Source organism: Vidua macroura, chromosome 2 (genome assembly GCF_024509145.1).
Source record: "Vidua macroura isolate BioBank_ID:100142 chromosome 2, ASM2450914v1, whole genome shotgun sequence".
NCBI lineage: Eukaryota > Metazoa > Chordata > Aves > Passeriformes > Viduidae > Vidua > Vidua macroura.
The window spans coordinates 107,681,135-107,700,774 of NC_071572.1; the positions used below are offsets into that span (position 1 = coordinate 107,681,135).

A 19,640-nucleotide genomic window follows, 5' to 3' on the forward strand; every position below is an offset into this window, starting at 1 on the left:
GCGGGAGCTGCGCTGCATCCGAGGGGCCCAAGGGAGGCTGGAGGCTCCTGGGTTTCGGCAGAGCCCGCCGGCTCTGTGGGACACGTGCGATCTTTTGTTTTGTGTTTTATTTTATTTGCCACATTTCCTTCCTTTTCCACAGAGAGGGCCAGCAGAGAAATCCCCGGGGAATATCCTTTCAAGGGTCTCACTCCCGAGCGCCTGCGTGCGCGCGCGAGAGGGAAAATGAATAATTAGAGAACAGTTCCATGAAATCACTTACCGAAAAATTAGCCGCCCATTAAAGAGGAAGCGGTGAGGAGCAATCATGTAAATCCTACCTACACCCAACTGTAGAGGGGAGGCAGCGATCCCGATTCCCAGCCCTGCGGCCGCCTGCTGGCATCGCCGTCCCCATCTCCCTACCCCGGGAGGAGAGACAGAGGGACGCGTGGGTGTGGAGCGCAGTGGTTTAGTCCACACCCCGCAGCCTCCCTTCCCCAGGCAGCCTCGGGAGCCGCGCTCATTCTCCTCCCTCTCCCTGCCAGCCGGTGTGTCCGCGGCGGTGGGAGGCGGAGGCGGCGGGAGAGGAGGGGAGAGAGGAGCGGAGCGAGGAGAGGAGCGGCGCGCTGCGGGGCCGCCCGGGAGAGCCGCGGCGGCGGGAGAGCCCCGAACTCCGCGCAGCCCCCGCCAGCGCTCGGCAGCAGCCGCGGCACCGCGCCGGGGTCCTGCCCTCCAACAGTTCCCGCTCCGCTGCCAGTGAGGAGGGAGGTGTAGGGGACACGGCTTTAATTTTTATTCTTTTTTTTTTTTTTTTTTTCATTATCTTTTTTTCTTTTGAGGGGATGCTGAGAAAGCAAGCCGTTCCCCTCCCGTGTAGCACATTGCCTGGGCGTTCCTATTATGGAAGTTAAGTGAGAAACTCTGCAGCTTGAACTGATTTGGGGAGAGAAAGGGAGACAGAAAGGGGGTAGGGGGAGGGCGAGAGCGAGAGGAAGGCAAAATAGCCGAACCAAACCAATGGTTTTCCTGCAAAGTGCCGGGAAGTTTGTGGAGCACTTTCTAGGAATCAGGTCCTTTCTCACAGTCTCTCCTTGTCTTCCGAAGAAAGAGCTTGCTTTTGGATTGCCATGGATCCTAAAGAGAGTCTTAGACACACTTGAATAATTCCCCTGCTTGGGCTGGATTGGTGGGAATTTAGGAAGGAGCGTGTGTGCAAAGCAGAAGCCTTCGGAGCTCACTCGCTGCTTCTCTAATCTGTATGGATCTAAAAGTGTCATATCCAAGACCTTTGCATCTCCAGCTTTTGAATTGAAGATTTCCCTTTCCACTTTAAGTAGCTGCTAGGAAACTGAAAACTTTTGGACCTACCTCTTACTGGCTTTGGATACTTTTTTTCTTTTTTTCTCTTTTTTTTTTTTTTTTTTTTTTTTTTTTTTTAATCTCTGTGGAATTGGTCTCGCAAGCGATCGGGATTGTTTTTAATATGTCAAAATGGGTCTGCTGACGCCACTCCTGCTCTTCGGATTTGCGTTTTTTCAAGTCTATGGTAAGTTCGCTTATTTTAGATATGTCATTTCTGTGCAGAAATCCCCTTCATCTGAATTTGATTTGGGACAGCACATGGATGGCATTATAAGCTTTAACGTTACAGAGCCCTAAGTTTGTTTCTGGTATAAAAATGGTATTTGGGGAGGGAGGGATCGGAAGAGGGAGAATAAATGTTTCCAATAAGCAGCCCTTCCCGTCTTCTAACTTAATGGAAAAGCAGCTTATGAATGGAATAATGTCAGCTTGAGGTGGCGAGCAAAGAGTAAAAAACTGCCGTGATAAATCTTTTATTTAGGGCTGGGGAGCGGGAAGGGGAAAGGAAAAGCAGAGCGCTGTTGTAGCTGGTATTACTTTGCCGCCTTCTATTGTTAAACTTTCCACGGGTAGAGCCAGCTGATGAAATAAATAGGTTAGCCCTGCCTGTGCTCCAGGTGAGGCGGACTGGCGGATTTCCAGAGTCCCTCAACGCCTCGTTCGGCGCTGGCGAGCGGCAGGGAGGGAGGGCAGGGAGGGAGGCGGGCTGGGAGCGCGGGGCGGCGGCGGCGCGGCCCCGACCAGCCCGCTCCGCCTCCGCCCCTCTCCGCCGAGCCGGGCAGGTGGGGCGGCGGCGTCCCCCCGGCAGCCCTGTCCTCTTGCCCAGCTGCCCGGAGGGAGGGTTTGCATGAAGCCTAGCGGCGTCTGGGGAAAGGGTGGGTTTCCTTATGAACAGCGGCCCCTCCCCCTCCCCTTTGGGTGTGCTCTGCAACGTTTCTTGTGGTTTCGAGTTTAAGTACTGGATGGGGAGCTGTAAATTACCATCTCGGGGAAGCACGGTTTAGCAGGGCGAGAACTTCCGTGCAAGGGCAAATTGCCTTTCGGAGTAGGGGTGGGCGCTGTGCTGCTGCGCAAGCCGTGGATGCAGTAGAGCACCTCAAGCACACGACTAGGAGCGAGCATCCAGCTCTACAGAGGGTGTGCTGGCCCCTGATGCTCGACAGCCCGGCTAGCATCGGCTATTCGCAGCGCTAAGCAGTCCTTTACGTTTGAGGTGAATGCAGTGTCTGGGACCCTGGATGGTTTTGCCTGTCTGTCAGAGCAAACTTTGTTCCAAGAAGCTGTTCACAGCATTTACTATGTCAGTCCCGAGGCGAGGGCTCTGGGTTATTGTTTGCAGTCACAGAATGCTTTGGGTGTTTCTCCACCACCCCCTAGAAAGAAAAGAGGCAAAATAGAAGAGGGAGAGATTCAAGTGCAGTTTTACCTTGGGTGCGTGATGTGCTCTGCAGTTAAATCTTAGGTTTTGTCAGTTGATAAGAAAATTTCTACATAATGTATGCACATGCTAAAAGGAGAAGCTTTAACTGTGAAAGGATTTAATAGAACATTTATGTCTGTCAGTACAATCATAGTTCTGAAGGGATTTTGTTTTATGTTGTGCTCTATTTTTGTTGCTGTAACAAAAGAGCCTTAACTTTAAGGCCACTGATATTGGAGGTATCTTTGTGTACAAACTGCAGACATCAGGTTATAGAAATGTAATTATTAGTAAGTGTTTAAAATTGTATGTAGCTAGAAGGAATACAATTAAAGTGCTCAGTGGAAGTGACAGAGTGAATCAGAGGAGCTTGGTGTTACAGAATGTAATTAAAGTACCAGTCTGTTTGGAGATATATGAAACAAATGCAATTAACCAGCTTGCTGGAACGACAGGAGCACGACATAATTTATTCGAGTTTTGTCATGGGGAACACATGTAGAACGTTTGTTCTAGTTTAGTCTAGAGAGTGGGGCGGTGCAGGTGAAGCCCACAGCTGATTTAGAGCCGGACCATTAGGAAAAAATGGCCAAGCAGCTCCCGGAATGTATGTGATACTCCCCTTTGTGGGAAAATACTGCAGAGACTGTCAAGTTTGCCTGCATTAACAACTCTCTGAACTAAATAAATAAAGAGCTTTGTGGATAGCACATCATGACCAAGTAGATATAAGCTGTTATTGTCGAAATGACTAACAAGTAACTTTGAAGAAATACTGGCAGGCAAGCTTGGCACACAGTGCTTTTGTCTCTTTAGAAGCATAGTAATTACAATCACATCTTAGGCTGACATATACCACTAGTTGCTTTGAAAAGAACTCTATCAACATCAGCACCATTTGTGATGCTTTAGTTTAAGAATAAAAGACAAAACCAAACAGACTTCTTGTTTATAAGTCCTTGGTTTGTTTTCTATGTTTGAAAGTTACCTCTTAGTGCATTTCTGGGTTTGAGGGGGGGTTTTGTTGTTAGGCTTGGCTGGGTGTTTTTGTTTTTATTCCTGGCAAGAGGTCCAGACATGGACACTGTAGCATTTGAGGTGTGTTAACCATCCTTTTCCCTCTGAGTTTCATTTTATTTAGTAGTTGAAAAGCGGTATAGATCAAAATGATAATGTTTTTCTTCTGAAGTTATTTTTGCTGTCCATGGTTTTAGAACACCTGAAAATTACACAGCTCAACGAAAGTGGCAGAAAACATGTGCTACATACACGTATGTAGATTTTAGGGGTTTTATTATTTTGCTTTTGATTTTCCTGTAACCCTGCCCATACTCTTGCACTCTGATAAGTGAATAACTTCCATTACCTTTTTATTTAGCTATCAGTCTTGGTTATTGTTCTTGACACAAAGCAAACAAAGAAAACATCAAACACAAAAAATCCCAAATACCAAAACACATACAGAAGTCCCCCAAACAAACAACAGAACACCCCAGTACACAGAGTCTGCCCCATAAAGTAAGCCACTAGCTACTGGAGTTAAAGGAGGTGATTACTTGTGGATTTTTAATAGTGCTCAATTGATTGTTCTTTCATTGTTCTGTGTTTTGTTATCCTTTTTCCAATAATTAATAAAGTTTTAAAGAACAAATATTAAAAGGTAACAACTGATGTGAGCACAGGTATTGGTGAGCCAAACCCTGGCCTGGTAGGACTCATAAGTACTTTCAATGAAAATGACAACCTTTTATGTCAGAGCTGGCTTTTAGTCCCTCGAAAACTGTAAGTATGATGCTCCTGAATGGGAGAAGGTGTTAAAGATATATGAGAATAATTCTGAAAAAACAGCCTTTTATCACCATATTAAGCAGTTCTTAATAAAAAGTGTGCATCTGAAATGGTGTGGTGGCTGAAACATTCTACATTTCTTTTTATTTTTTAAAAATCCATTTTATTTCTTCATGCCAATGAGTTACACATCTGTGGCTTTGTCCAGGTCCCTGTTGCCTGTTGGAGAACATGGCTTACATATAAAGCTGGAGTATATTGTTCCAGTGAATATTTGAGCTGACAGGGTCTTGATCTCTCATGTGAGTTTTGCTGTTGATGGATAACCTTTGCTTCTGTGGAATGTGTGCATTTTAATGCCTTAAGAGTAAGATTCTGGAGAGTTTGCAGTTTTGTTTCTGTTACCTAGTTCTTCCTTTGGACCCAATTCTGCAGAGCATTTGAGTGCTTCCATCTCTTAGCCACAGTCTTGCTGAAGTTAAGAATTTAAACGCATGTTCCAAGGTAATCATAAGCTTTAAAACTTTGCTGACTAGGGATGAATTTGTGCCTATGATGACAGGTTTTGCTGAATTAGTCTTAAGATTTTGCTTTCTTTATTTCCTGTCTTGTAAGTCACCATTGCAACACTATGTTTTTATGTGCAGAAGCAATGAGGGAACCCTGTCATTGTACTTCCAGAGATGGATTTGCTTGAAAAGTAAATGATAATCCAGGTTCTTTGGTTTATGTCTTTGCTAATTTGGAGCACTGCAAAAGGTCTGATACTCCACAAATCTTCCTGAAAAGTTGAAATTAGGGGGTTTTAAGCCTTCATCTGAGTTGCACTGACTTCAATAATCCTTCCATTAGCAACTCTCTAATGATGAGATTGATATTGCTCAGGGAAATTGAGTTTTAGCAATGCAGGCTAAAGTAATGCAACTTTAAAAGTAGACAAAAGAATTAAAATACATTTTTAAGGATGCATAAAAAGTATCAAGGAGATGTGCCAGAAAGTGTGATGAGATAAAAAGGAGTCTTTGGCTGGTCTGTCCAGTCAACTCCATTTGCAGGAGTCTCTTTTCCATAGCAATGCTATGTGGGCTCATAGCCCTGAATTCGAGACGTGCTCTGTCCACTGCTGAACCATTTAGTGGAAATTACTGAAGAGTATGCAATGGCTTTTTAGCCATTTGTTACCCTTGAATTGCTATTCAAATATTGATCCGGGCTAAATAGATTGCTAACAGGTTCTGTGCATTCTGTTTCAGCCACCTAAGAGGACGCTGCTGTCAGGTTTTATCTGTTATCTCAGCTGGCATGGCAGAGCTCGCTCTTCCTGTGGCTGCCATCTGGCTCACACTTCTCACACCAGCCTTGGGGAGGATACTTAGTGATCATATTGACGCGGTTTCTTGCCAAGAGACACCATTACTGGTGTGCTTTTCTACCTTTCTGTAGAAATCTCTTTATTTCGCAAGAAGAAGGCAGAAGAAAGCAAGTACTTGCTCTTGCCAAATAAATAAATAAATAAATGTGTTGGCTTTTTGGTTTCTTACATGTAACCAAATTTTTAAAATACCCTTTTATTGTTGCCTGAGGATTCTTGTACTTATGTTTTGACAGTACACATGCCTTGTATGTTCAAAACAATTTGTTCTGGTACATGGACTGGTACAGGATCTGATCCTAAATCACTTATTCAGAGAGAATGTTAAAAATAACTTTTATGCAGGATAGTTGTGTGGACTGTTAGATATGAGATCTTTGAATGCAAAATATTTGTATAGAAATAGAGATTTGCAGATGTGTATTTTAGTGTCACCATCTTTACTCTCACAACTGACTTCTGTTATAAATTGTGGACAACAATTGAACAATTGACGTTATAGATTCAGATATAAGATTGAGTTTAGTGTTGTCCTCACCTCAAAACTTTTCCTTAACAAAATAACTGGTCATCACCCATGGGTAATAATTTTTGTTGTTATAGTGGATAATTAAATGAGGCCCATTAATCTAGGTCCTGATTCTGCACCACTGAAATCTGTATGAGTTTTGCTGTTGAGTTCACAGAACACTGAGAAAGCAGGCAGTGTTATCTTAGCTTACTGTCATTGTAATCTTGCCACAAGATGAAGTTGGCTTCTTGTTACGTGCAACACTACAACAGCTACAAAAATACTAGAGAGTACAAGTGTGTATTGATGCCTCAGTTCTGCTCACTCCTTTCTACAGTGCTCTTTTTGCTAGAGCAGAGTTGCTCTTTGTAACAAAAAAGCTAATTCTTGTGCTATGTATGGGCAGACACCTGAAGCCTTCTGATGTGGTGAGGTGTTACTCTGTATGGGATGAAGCTTTCTGAAATTGTTTGGTGATACTGTGTGTATTATGGCCATCTCAACTGCAGCATATGCTGTGATGATGTCGTGTATGTAAAGATACGCGTTCTTAATGTTTTTCAAGCCAAAAGTTCATGAAATAAAAAATGGCTTTTTAATTCTCTCTGCAGCTTATCTTGGTGTTGCTTCCAAGGAAGAGATGGAAGATGTTCTCTTAATTTTATTAAAATAAAAGCCTTCATCAATGAATACCTGAGCAACAATGACAAACTAACCAGTAGTACCCATGTAAGAACTTGCTGATACTTGAATTGAGCCACTGTGCTCTGATGGCCAGGGCTTACTGAGGTTCATCTCTGAGTTTTGGGCAAATAGGAAGTGAGGATATTCATCTGAATGTTGTTCTGGCAGAACTGTCTTGTGCCTGTGCATTGAACTTTAATCTCTTTACCACTCTTCCCCAGTCATTTTTGATTTTTTTTTTCTGGAAACTAACTAAATAATAATTATTATCTGCAGATCCCTGAGTTAATGCATCTGTTTAACTGGGTTGTGAGATAGCTTTTTGCTTATATACTAGATAGGTTGGCAAACATTATTCCTTCTTGCTTGTTTGCATTGCCGTTTCTACCAGGAACTGTCGTGTCTCTGGCTTGCTGATAACTGAAGGTCACCCTTATCTAGTGATTCCAGTGTTTATTTTGTAACCCATCGAGATCGTGTGCACGCAGGTGCTATTGCAGACTTCCAATGCTGTTATTTGTCGTGGTTGTGGGGATACTCCTTCAGTTCTACCTCCCTGAGTGATGACTGGAAGAACACAAGGTGTCTTTGGGTTAATTCCTCATCGCTTTCAGTTGCTCAATGCAGAAGCACAAGACACTATTCCAAGCTTGGTTTGGCGCATCCTTAGTGATATATGGTATTTGCTTGCAGAATTACCCTTGTCAGTGAGTCTTCATTGTGCCACTTCAGTTCCAGCAGAATTCTTCAGTCTGATGACAGTGAAGGACCTGCCATTGTGCTACTTTATACTTTGTTATATCCTGCTTTTACTTCCTCTCATCACTTCTCCTCAGATTAGTTCGGAGAACAGTTTATTTGGTCTGATATATGGAAATGAACTGGTAGGACGAGTGGGGATGCCAGGAGCTAAGTATGGTCTCACTCATTAGAGACTACCTAGATGGTTGTGCCACCCTGTCTGTTGCAGCATATGGTCTTTTCATTTGTATTTAGGCATTGCCTCTATAGCTTCAGTGCAGTGTGCCAAGGAGAGAAGAGCATCTCTGTGATGTGCCTGTCATAAATGCAGATTGGACAAATAAGTAAGGAATTAACGGCCAGCAGCAAGTTGTAAAACACAGGGAGCTGTGGTTCACTCATATTAATCGCTTGCCATTGATTACAAGAGAAACTGAGTGGAAAAAATTTAACCTTTTAAAACCAAAATGTCAGGTAACTGACATCAGTCAACTTACTCCTCATTCATAGTGAATGGAGGGGCAATTCATGCCAGCATACCAGAGGTACTTTTTTTACTGCTGGGAAAATGTCAAGAGTTAAAAAGCAGTTGTGAAAAGTATTCATTGCTGGAGGAGCTCTATAATCATGGGTTCTCAGGCTGTCATTCTGTGCAGTTTTCAAGGTCCATATGTCCTGTAGCCCAGTTGACTTCATCCTGGCAAATGGAATGGCCAGTTTTAGCATTTCGTTTTATCCTGAAGAGAATTCTGCAACTAAATGATGGACAATAGTTAATTTCAGTATTACAAAAAATTCAAATGGCATTGCAAAGCTGTTGGACCAAACTAGTCGGAGAACTAGAGAACTTGATCTCTTTGGGACTGTCACTCCGTAGTAGAAGCCTGCAGGTAAAGGGTGTGTGGGTGCATCCTCCTTCTCACTTCCCAGAGTCTATTATGTCACCTTTGAGACCTGGGGATGCTTACTGTTCCTGCGTGTACAGTAGCACTGCCCCGCTCTGACAGTTTCCTCGAGAGATATTACACTGTAAGCTGGGAGAAAGAGTGGAATAGTAGCCTGATTCCAGGTCCATGGCTTGATGGGGAGAGATACCCAACAGAGGAGCTGGGTTAGATGGTGCAGGGAATGAACAGGGGAGCAAAGCACCTCTGTCATGCTTTCCAGGGGAGTGCTGGTCCCTGAACACTTCAGGGTTGTTTCACACTCAGAACGTTTAGGCTTTTATCATTGCTATGTCAATTGTACATCACTTATCCATGAAGTGAGTAAGCTTTTCTGTTAAATTGTTTTAGTTCAGGTTTGTTTGGAGTGGCTTCATGAAAATGCTTATTTGTAGTGTGATGCAGTGAACCAGGGTCTGAGCTGGCTTTAACCTGATGCTCTGCACAAGTGCTATGATAAATTGGCTGGAGCTTTTTGTATATGTGTTTTTATGATATGTAAGAAGAATTCAGTGGACTGACTAAAATGGTTGGTTTGCGTCAAGGCAACAGCGATTAAACAAAGGACTTCCAGTGGGAAAAAAATTAACTACCAGAAATACTGTGGGCTGCATTTTATCCTTGATCTATGCATCTGTTCTGTCACCAAACTGGATTTTAAATTATAATGCTTTGGTTTTAAACTAGTCAATGTGACTTGGCTATTCAGATGTATGTCCGAATTACAAAATTCTGTGGTTTTGCTTTTTTTTTTTTTTTCTTCTGCTTGAACTTGTTTCATCATCTTAAACTGTACAGTGTGGTCTTTACCAAATGAGATCAGACAATGTGTTCTGTAACGTGTAAATCCTATCTATGGGGTAAAAACCTCAGTGTTTAGAATAGGAGGATCCTATGATAAAATTGTCTTTTAGTGCTATTGTGTTTAAATCCCTAAGAATAGTTTTCTCTGTGTATAGATCTAGATTTAAAAAAAAAGAAACAAACCCAAAACAACTGTATAGAGAGATCATTAGAATTGTATATAGATATGTTTAGAAACTGTAAGGGATAGAATTTATGTCCCTGAAAACAAAACTCTAAACAGTAGTAGGAACTATTAAAGCACTGAATTAAAGGAAAATGAAATGTGACAAGTAGGCAAACAGATATTTAATTAAATATGAATCAGTGAAACCAGAACTGCTTATTATTGTTATTATTTACTGACTTTTTTGACAACTGCTCAATTTAGAATCAAATGCAAAATAACATATGTCTTTCTTTGTATGACCCCAAATATCTCTGTCCCCCCTTTCAGCAGACAACATGCCTTTTTTTCCCCTAAGTGATTTTTGGTTGCTAGGAGAAGTGCAATGGTCTGCCCTGCTCTTATCCAGCAGTAAAACTGAAAAGTGTATTGAGGTAAAGAGAGGGGCAAAGCACAGTGTAGGCCATGAATCACAACTTGTCTCTAATATGTCCACTTTGTTCCCACTTTTTCTTTGAGAACTTTTGTTTTTACTAATGGTGTCTCTTTCCAGCTGATCTCTTGAAGCCATTCAGAAAGTAAAAAGAGGAAAAAAAAAAAGAAAATTGTGCTGTTAAGAGTCCACTCAGAGGAACAAAAAAAGGAGGGGGAGACCTTGAGACTTATTCATGGAGGCACAGTGGTAGCAATGCACAACTCAATGAATGGCTCCAGTCAGCTGCTGTTAAACCTGGGTGATTGATACCTTCTGGTTTTTGCTAGAGCTAGAAAAGCGTGCAAAAAGTCTTCATAGTGCTCCTGCCAGTTTTAATGCAAGATATTGAAGTTGCTTACAAACAATTTCGAACAGCAGAGTATTCAGTGTTCTTGAAGCATTCAAGTAGCAATGTTGCATTATGTGTGTTAAAATCAGGAAGGATTGTTAAAAATTGTGGTACTCTTGTTCTAGTTTGTGAAGCCCTTTATTCACTTCTTAAATCATGCTTTTTCAAATAATTGTGTGCTGTGGCAAGAATTGCTTGACCATCACCTCCTACAGTGATCTAAAAGTGGTCTTATCTAAATGTCATTGTCTACTTTTAAACCTTGTCCATTAGAAATGGTTGCATGTGATGGTGTAACAGGTACAAATTATTTGGCAGTATTGTCTATATTAACAGACTATCAAAATAATGAGAATTATGGCAGATTTCACTTGAAATTGATTGCAAGAGGAATGTATAGACAATATATTCTTTCCTCAAGTGCTTAATGAAACTTAGCCTGGAGAGCAGTCTTAAAGCAATAATTACATCTCTCAAGAAAGATTGCTGAAGAGGTCATGTGTGAGTCCTGTGAATGAGGAAACTGAATGTGTGGCTGCAGAGATCTGTGATATGGGCTGTGGAAACAGCTGACAGACTGTGGACAGGACAGGCCCCTGTATCATTGCTTACCAGGAGTAAATGTTGAGTGGCCAAGGGTCTCATTGCCAATGTAAAATGTTGTGTTGACTCAATTTAGTGACATGCAGATAATCGAGAAATTCAATGATGATGTACTTGGAAAAATAGTGCAGCAACTTGTAACGATTTGTTATTCCCATAGGGACAAAATAGGTTTCACCCATATTTTCAAGGCTGTTGGGTGACCTGGCAGTACTGGATTGAGTCTCAGTGTAATTTAATGGAATTTGTGTCTGTTTAGGTCAGGGCTGAATTTGCCCCCAGGGAAAAATGAAGATGGAAGAGTTGTAAGTTAAATTACAGGGAACTGGCTCTATCTTACAGGCTGCTAATGGGGGTGGGGGTGTGTGTGTGGTTCTTTTGTGTGTGATGGGTTTTTTATTTTTCTTCCGGATCCACACAGATTCTAGGAGTAGTTAAATACCATCTAAAGTACAGTTGAGTTTTCAGTTACTTCTATGAAAGCTGCAAGTGCTTTATAAGTAGTTTATAGTTGAGGACGAAGGGTGACTTGAACTGTTTCTGCTGCTGCTACATCTGTTTGTATGACATCTAAAACAAGGCAACTTTTGAGGTCCAGGAGGCCCAAAATGGAAGAATCACAGACCATTAAATATGCCTTCTTGTAGTAATTTTCCTTCCTGTTTACTTGGTAGTCCTACTGCACTGAATTATGAAGGAGAAAAGAGGTAGAGGGAGATTCAGCACTGCTGGTTTGGGACAGGGCTTGTGGGGGGAGCAGGCGCTGCTGTGGTGAAGCGTTGAGCAATGCCTGTCCTTCCTTGTCCTTCCCCTCAGTCCTAAGGTATGTGCCTCTGGGAGTCTAAATATATGCTAGGGAAGGAGACAGGAAAGAAGTGGTAGCAGTGGGCTTATCTGAAATTAGACAAAACCTCTTTTAAATGGTGACATTTAGCTGAATGTCTTTCCTGTTGCATTTCCTTATTCGTGCAACTCAAATGTTGAAGGACCATTCTCCAGAGTTCTTGTCTGTTCCTCAGAGCCCAATGTCTTTGTAGAATAAACTTCTTTCAGATGAAGTAGCCTACATCTATTTAAATAGGGAGCAGTTTATAGCTATGATGTTGAAGTGGAGAAGCAAGCAAGGAAGGCAGGTTTGCATTCACTTTTCCTTTCATATGAGACAAATGTATGACCATTTCTTACACTTTCTTTCTTCCCTCCTTCTAAGTCTATTTCCTAGCATTTTGCTATGATGAAAAATGTGTGACTTTCTTGTAAAGTTTCAAATGTAAAGTCTCCTCACTCTCAGTGCTTTACATTTCTAATTGTTAGAACATTTTCCTCTGCATAGGCCAGAAAATGAGAAATGTCTTAGCTCACTGCACAGAAATCAGTGGAGTTGAAACTTCTACATTTATTCTAGGCCAGGGAAAAAAATGTGCTCTTGTGTTTTCATTTTCATTTCCTGAGCTCTTCATCTGCTCCATCTTCTGTGTTTTATTCATGTCACTTGCCTCCTTATATTTCATAGTTGAAGAGTTTGTTCTATCTTCTTTTCTTGCCAGTTGCTTTAGTTTATTTTCCAGCTCCTTTTCTCTTTTGTTCATTCTGCTCTGGCTGCTGCTTTCTAACCATGTTTTTGAATATGAAGAATTAAAGGACAGCAAGGGTTGGAGAGGGGGAAAGCAGTGTTGGTGAGGGAAGTAGTATTATAAGAAACTTTGTCCTCTGGCAGGGTTACTTGGTGAATTCTCTGCATAGATTACGTTCCGTGGAGGCATAATATTCTGTCATGCTTAACTAGTGCCTTGAGGAAATGAAAATAAATTAAAATAAACTTACAAAATTTACATGTGCAAGCCAAATTTTATGTCAAGTTGGAAAGACGTACCTTCCTGAAAATTAAACTGTGTCTTAAGTCTTCCATTTAATTTTAAAACATGCAAGTTTCTCCTCTGTCATGGAGAATTGTCTCAGTCTAGTGAGAACTACAGATAACTATGTTTATACATTATTCAAGTTTCCTATTCTTGCAAATGGTTGAACTTATCCATTTATGAACTATTGAGACATAGAAGGATAATAAACTTTAAGTATCAATGTCTGTTTTTTTAGTTTTCTACAAAGTTGTAAGGAAAAATAACATTAAAAGGTAAAAGACATTGGGTAGGTATAAACTTATTAGTAACAACATTTGAGTAAATTATTGTGCTGATACAACTCTTGAAAGAATTGGTATTTTTTGAGGACTTGATTTCTGTTATGTTTATATAATCTATACATGATACATGTGAGAGATACATGTAAGAGAAGAGGAGACTGAAGGGAGACCTCATTGGAGTGTTCAGCATCCTCCTGAGGGGAAGTGGAGGGGCAGACATTGATCTCTGTGACCAGTGACAGGACCCAAGGGAATGGCTTGAAGCTGTGTCAGGGGAGGTTTAGGTTGGATATCAGGAAGACGTTCTTTATCCAGAGGGTGTTTGGATACTGGAACAGGCTCCCCAGGGCAGTGGTCACAGCAGCAGCCTGACAGAGCTCAAGAAGTTTTTGGACAGCACTCTCAGGCACATGGTGGAATCCAGAAGGGCTGTCCTGTGCATAGTTTACTTTCTTATATATAAGCCTTTTTATAAATTGGTATTATATATAGGAAAGTAAATTGTGATGGACTTTGATGATCCTTGTGGGTCCCTTCCAACTCAGAATATTCTGTGATTCTATGAAAATGCAGTAAGTATTAAATATATACTATACAAAATACCTTGTGAGAGAATTCTCTTAATTTACTAGGTAAGCTGGGTGAAATATTTCTATGTCAAAGTTTGTTTGTTTGTTTGTTTTTTAATTCACAGTTGATCCTAGTCTTACTGAAGAACAAATTTTACTTTTTGTAGTGTAATGTAAATGAAACCCTGACTCAGCAGAAGTTGCTGGGAATTTTGTCAGTGGGGCCACAGTTCTGGTTTTGTTGTGGTTGGCAATGTGGGAGGTTAATGCTGAGAAGGAAGTTTTGTCTGTTGGTTTGGTTTTCTTTTGTTTTATTTTTTATGACTATACAAAGCTTAAGAGAGTGACTTAAAACTAAATGTAAAGTTGTAATCAGGAGGTTAACAGATACCAGAAACTTTACCTGTGTTCCATTGGAAAACCAGTGGGAAACCAAGACAATGAGAATGAAGCAGTAGGCGGTGCAGTCGGCAGCTTGAGAAAGAAGTCTCTAACACCATGAAAGCTACATTTATTTCATCTTCAAATAGAGGCTGCCTGTTGACTTATGGTAAACACCTTTAGCTGCATCTGTCCTCAGGTCTAATTTTTTTTATTATTAGAACAGCCAAAAATCTATTTTAAAACCAATTAGTAATAAATTTGAAAATTAGAAAAGCAGGGGCATTGTTTGACAACAAATTCCTTTTATGCCCCTTAGCATTTGTGTCCAGCTGTCTTACTAGACTGCTTGGTATTCCCGAAGCAGAGATGAGGGTGGAATAAATTTTGTCACTCTTTGGATGAGGAGTTATAACTCTTGTGAGTAATTATATTATAAGTTATAATTCTCCTGAATACAGGAATTACCAGACATTTAAAGGAAATAGAATCATTAAGGTTGAAAAAGAGCTCCAAGGTCAGCAAGTCCAACCTTTAACTGATCAGCACCTAGTCAACTAAACCATAGCACTCAGTGCCATCTCCAGTCATTTCTTGAACACTTTCAGGAACAGTCGTTCCACCTCATCCCTGAGCACCCCATTCCAATGTTTATCAGCCCTTTCAGTGGAGAAATTGCTCAGCCTGTACACTGAGAACCTGGAGAGAAAATAGAGTCTTTAATATTCTATGCTGTGTCAGAAGACTTTTGAGATCACAATTTACTTTCCTATGTATAAGCTTTTTTATAAATCAATATGAGTTGGTTGCATATGCAGGTGATATAAATAAAACCTAACTGGATGTTATAAGCCAAAGTAATAAATCAGAAAATTATTCTACTGCATGTTGTATTCTTGGTGCAGCAGTCTTGGAGAGCTATAAATGGATATTGCTTATTACTTTCACTTGCATTTATTTTTGCTTTAAATGGCAAATGCAACTATTGTTAACACACCTTAAAATCGCTTGGAGGGTATTTACTTAGATAATTTTGAGAAAAATTATGAATGTCCTTGTTAAAGTATTTGTGAATAGTGTCTGACCGTTGGGACAAGTAGATAAATTGTCAGTAAAAATGACTGTTTTTTTTTTTCATGTCTTCAAGACAGAAATTTTTGTTTGTAAGTGCTTTCCCAAATGCTTATACTGTGAGTTTTTTTAGTGGAAAAAAAGACATATCCAGGAGAGGGGAAAAAAAGAATAAAATCATAGTAGTAGTTTCAAAAAGTAAAACAAACATAACAGAAAAATAAATACTTTAATTACAGACCTTCTTTTGTTCCTTTCCAAATACATCAAAATCAGCAAAAATACTGCTGTAGTTTCAGTAACATCATCTTTAAAAGTAGATCTTGCTGGTTTTGTTTTACTTTTCCAGTAATGGAAGAGCTTTTGCTTTGTAAGGAGTTTTGGAATGTTTACTCACTGCCAGTAAATATGGCAACAATAAGATAGATCAGTCCACTACAGTGTTTGAGTGTTCATGGAATATATACCTAATGTTATGTAGATGTCATTGGCTCTTGTTCCCCTTTGTGCTCATGGGGGAGAATCGATGCCTGTGCTTCAGAATCCTTCCCTTGATAAAATGAGGTGGACAGGGACGATAGACCGGGCTGTGTGGCACTGTGGCTGTCTCTTTGATAAACCAAATACTTGGGATTTTAGAGAAGTATTGTTAAAACACGGTGTTCCTGACACCTGGCACTTCTTGCCCACACTTGTGAGACTCTTTGGAGGTAAATGAGATGACAATTCAGAATATTGATACTTGGTGAGATTCCTTTATTATATAAAAATAAATTTATTATATTAAAATTTGTTTTTTAATATATGCTATTATATAAAATTATTCATAAAAGTAATAAATGGAGAGCAGTACAGTTGCTAAATTTTTTGCTAGAGAGTTTTAACTTCTGTTTATATAAGCATAGATTCACAGTGTACCTTACAATCTATATTTATGTTTATTTTTAATCTTCCAAGTGATGGGAGTGATCAAATCAGCCTTGCTGTAGAAACTGAAAAATACCTCCAAACTACACAGTGGGAAGGATTAATGAAACAAATCTCTCTGCAAAGTTAAGTTTCATCTCAGCCCAGGTAGAACTAGGTATATAATGCTTCTCCTTTCAAGGAAAGAAATTATTTATTTATCTTCAACACCGATTTTATAGTATAAGATAAAATTTCATGTTTAGAGATCCAAGTGAAACCAGAGACCAAAAAAGAAAATCTCTTCAGATAGGAAATAGATTTCAAAATCCCTTAAAAAAATACTGAGAGATTTTCATGCCTGCAAATAACAGACCTTGAATTTTGTTAAAAACTTCCAGTGAATGGAATGGAATTTATGTTTTATAAATCTTAACTGCAGTTCTGAGAGCTATTACTTAACCAAGGCAAATAATATTTTTGACCATAGATAAACTAGTCACTTGAACAATACAAAATTGAAACTTCTGAATATTTATCTGGTTTTATATTGAAAATGAGAGGGTGCAAGTCTTGACAGCTGTAGCAAAACTTGGCTCCTGTCTAGGCACACAATTGTAGCCTGTTCACTGGCTGGATATTCATGTAATGGTAAACCACAAAGTGCTTAAAGAAGGATCACTGTTGTATCTCAAAATCAGCACTTAAAAGAACAAATAAAAGGTATTAAATCTTTGCTCTGCTTGCACTCTGTTCATTGAGAGGCCTCTGAAAATAGAGATATAGGTAATTACTTGGTGTCTTAACTCCATATACTCCATGAATTGCTGGTCTCCAGTTATAAAATACGGGTAATTCTAGTTAAGTTGGTTTATCAGGCCCTATATTTTGATGTCATACCTTGGATTTCATAGGCCAGTACTCCTCTAGCCATACCTTGTCACATTCATTTGCTTTGTACAAAGAGTGATGGGTAATGAGCTGCACCAGCTCTTGTGTGGTGTAAGGACAACATACATGAAGGAGGCAATTGTCCACTTCTGCAGTGGAGGGGGTTTGTGGTGGCTGTGTGACACAGGATGTGCCAGACTGTCTCCTTTTGCAGTCTTGATTACTAGATCTTGGTCAAAACCTTGAGGAATATTGTGGGCTCTAAACTGACAGAACTGTGTGATGTTCCTGCACGGGATTTGCCTGAGTGTTGAATGACAGACACATTGGTAGGGCTGAGACAGCAGGAATGCCAGGTTCATAAATTTGGGTGGATTTATGAACCTTTATATTACAGACAGCTCTTGTCTGTGGGAATATTCTTTTGAGGAATTGATTCTTTCATTCACTAATCTATGTTCCTTCATTTACTATTTCATTCTGTTGTGTTTGTGTGTGTTTCAAAATGCTTTTCAATTCAAGCAGCTCTTGGGTGAGTGGGAATCCGATGTCACTTATTAGTGTTATTTGTAAGCTAGAAGTGATCTCCTAATTTGAGGCATTTCAATTATCGTCGTGCTTCCTATTGATTAGATTTTGTTATTTTAGGGCAATTGGCCATCTTTTCAAACCATAACAGGACTGTGGAAACTGAGCCACTGAAAAAATGGCACTAGCCTTTTTATTTTGTACAAGACATAGAAGGCATAGAGTTTTGAGGGTAAAAATATAATCTGAAGTATATCATTTAAAAAATGAAGGAGTGAGATTTGTATTTATTGTAAATAAGAGGTATGGGTGGATAGCTGGATCAAGTGGTGGCCTTTCACCTTTAAGGCAACAGCTTCAATTAATCCTTAGATCCTAAGTTAATTGAGATAAATGGTTTTAGCTTTGTCCCTGGTGTAAAGTAGTCCATATTACAAAATTGCCGTACATCTGTTTGTGCAAACTTGGCATAATTGGCATTCTCTTAGGACTGAGTTGTCATTGAGAGTGGACTATTTCTTATTGCTTAGGAAGGTGCTCCCTGTAGGTCAGGGTAAATGTCGTTGTTGGGTCTGTGAAGGAAATCTGCTCCTGCCTCTCTTAATGATCCATCCCTAGCTGACAGATTTGTCAGAAATGGTTTAATTACTATAGCTGTTCTTTTAGATAAAGTAAAAAATAAAAAAACACCTTTTGGTATAAAGAAACTAAATCAGTAGGAGACTGGACCTTATTTTCTTACATCTGGTAGGAATCTAGATGCTCAGAGATGTTAAAATTGCCTGACTTGCCATTTGCTCATGACAGATAGCCTTCAATGATGGTCTTGAACTTTATGAAAGATGGGCATGTGGAGAGAAAGATAAATTAATGTAGAATGTATTATTATTTACTTAGGACTAGGTTGAACTTCAGTGAAGGAAATCATGTGGCTTTCCTTCCTCATTTTCCTTGGAGGTTCTGTAGGAATTGCAATTCATCCTCTTTTCTATTATTAGTGAGGCCCTGGCATGGGTTGCCCAGAGAAGCTGTGGGTGCCCCATCCCTGGAAGTGTTCAAGGCCAGGTTGGATGAGGCTCTGAACAACCTGGACTAGAGGAAAGTTTCCCTGTCCATGACAAGAGGGTTGGAACATGATGCTGTTTAAGGTTCCTTCAAACCCAAACCATTCTATGAATCTATTATGTGTGTAGATTTGGCATTTAGGGACATGGTTTAATGGTTGACTTCACAGTGTTGGGTTTGTTATTGGACTTGATCTAGAAAGTATTTTTCAATCCAGATGATTCTGTGATTCTTCCTCCAAGGGAAAAGCAATTTGTATCATACTGCTCTTGGCTGAAGAGTTTTTGTTGTTTTCCTGCTCTTACTCTGATATCTCCTGGGCTGAACCTTTGGAGCTACAGAGTCCTGTACCTCACTCTCTTAGCTGTCAGATGATTGGAGGAGTGAAGGATCAAATACACAGCTTTACTCAGTGCCTCCTTTTTGACCCCAAGTGGGATTGAGGTGTTGGGAGGCAGTGAAGGAAGCTGCATCCACATTTTGACCAACATTCTGTCATTCTGTGTGGTGTTATCCAAGGCATTGTTCCATGTGTCAGTGTGCTAAGTGTTGTCTTTGCATACTTGGAGGATGTGTTTTCCCAAAATCCTTAGATTTAGATTTTAAAGATTTTAAATCTTTAGATTTTGCAATCTGAAGGATTGCAAAATATATTTATGTAATACAGGAATTGTGGGAAAGCTTCAGAATGACACTGGGCATGCACTAAATTCTGCTTCTTGTCTGGTGTTTCCAGGAAGAGAAGCAACTCCAGAATGGAATATTTTCAAACTCATATGTTTATCTACATCTCTGAGATAGTGAGGGAACAACTTTCTGAAAGTAAGGGAAGATTACAGCATTTTCCTAGTGCGGATTTGCTTATATTCCTGTTTGAAAGTAGAA

General features: G+C 40.1%; 1 protein-coding gene across 1 annotated transcript in view; it reads left to right on the forward strand.

Moving 5' to 3' along the window:
• The first annotated feature begins 1,473 nt into the window (after nt 1-1,473).
• The window catches only part of ROBO2 (roundabout guidance receptor 2), a 434,311-nt gene continuing 416,144 nt past the window's right edge, over nt 1,474-19,640 (forward strand). Inside the window, exon 1 of the mRNA XM_053969447.1 lies at nt 1,474-1,528. Coding sequence (XP_053825422.1) covers nt 1,474-1,528 — 55 coding nt within the window. The remainder of the gene's footprint in view (nt 1,529-19,640) is intronic.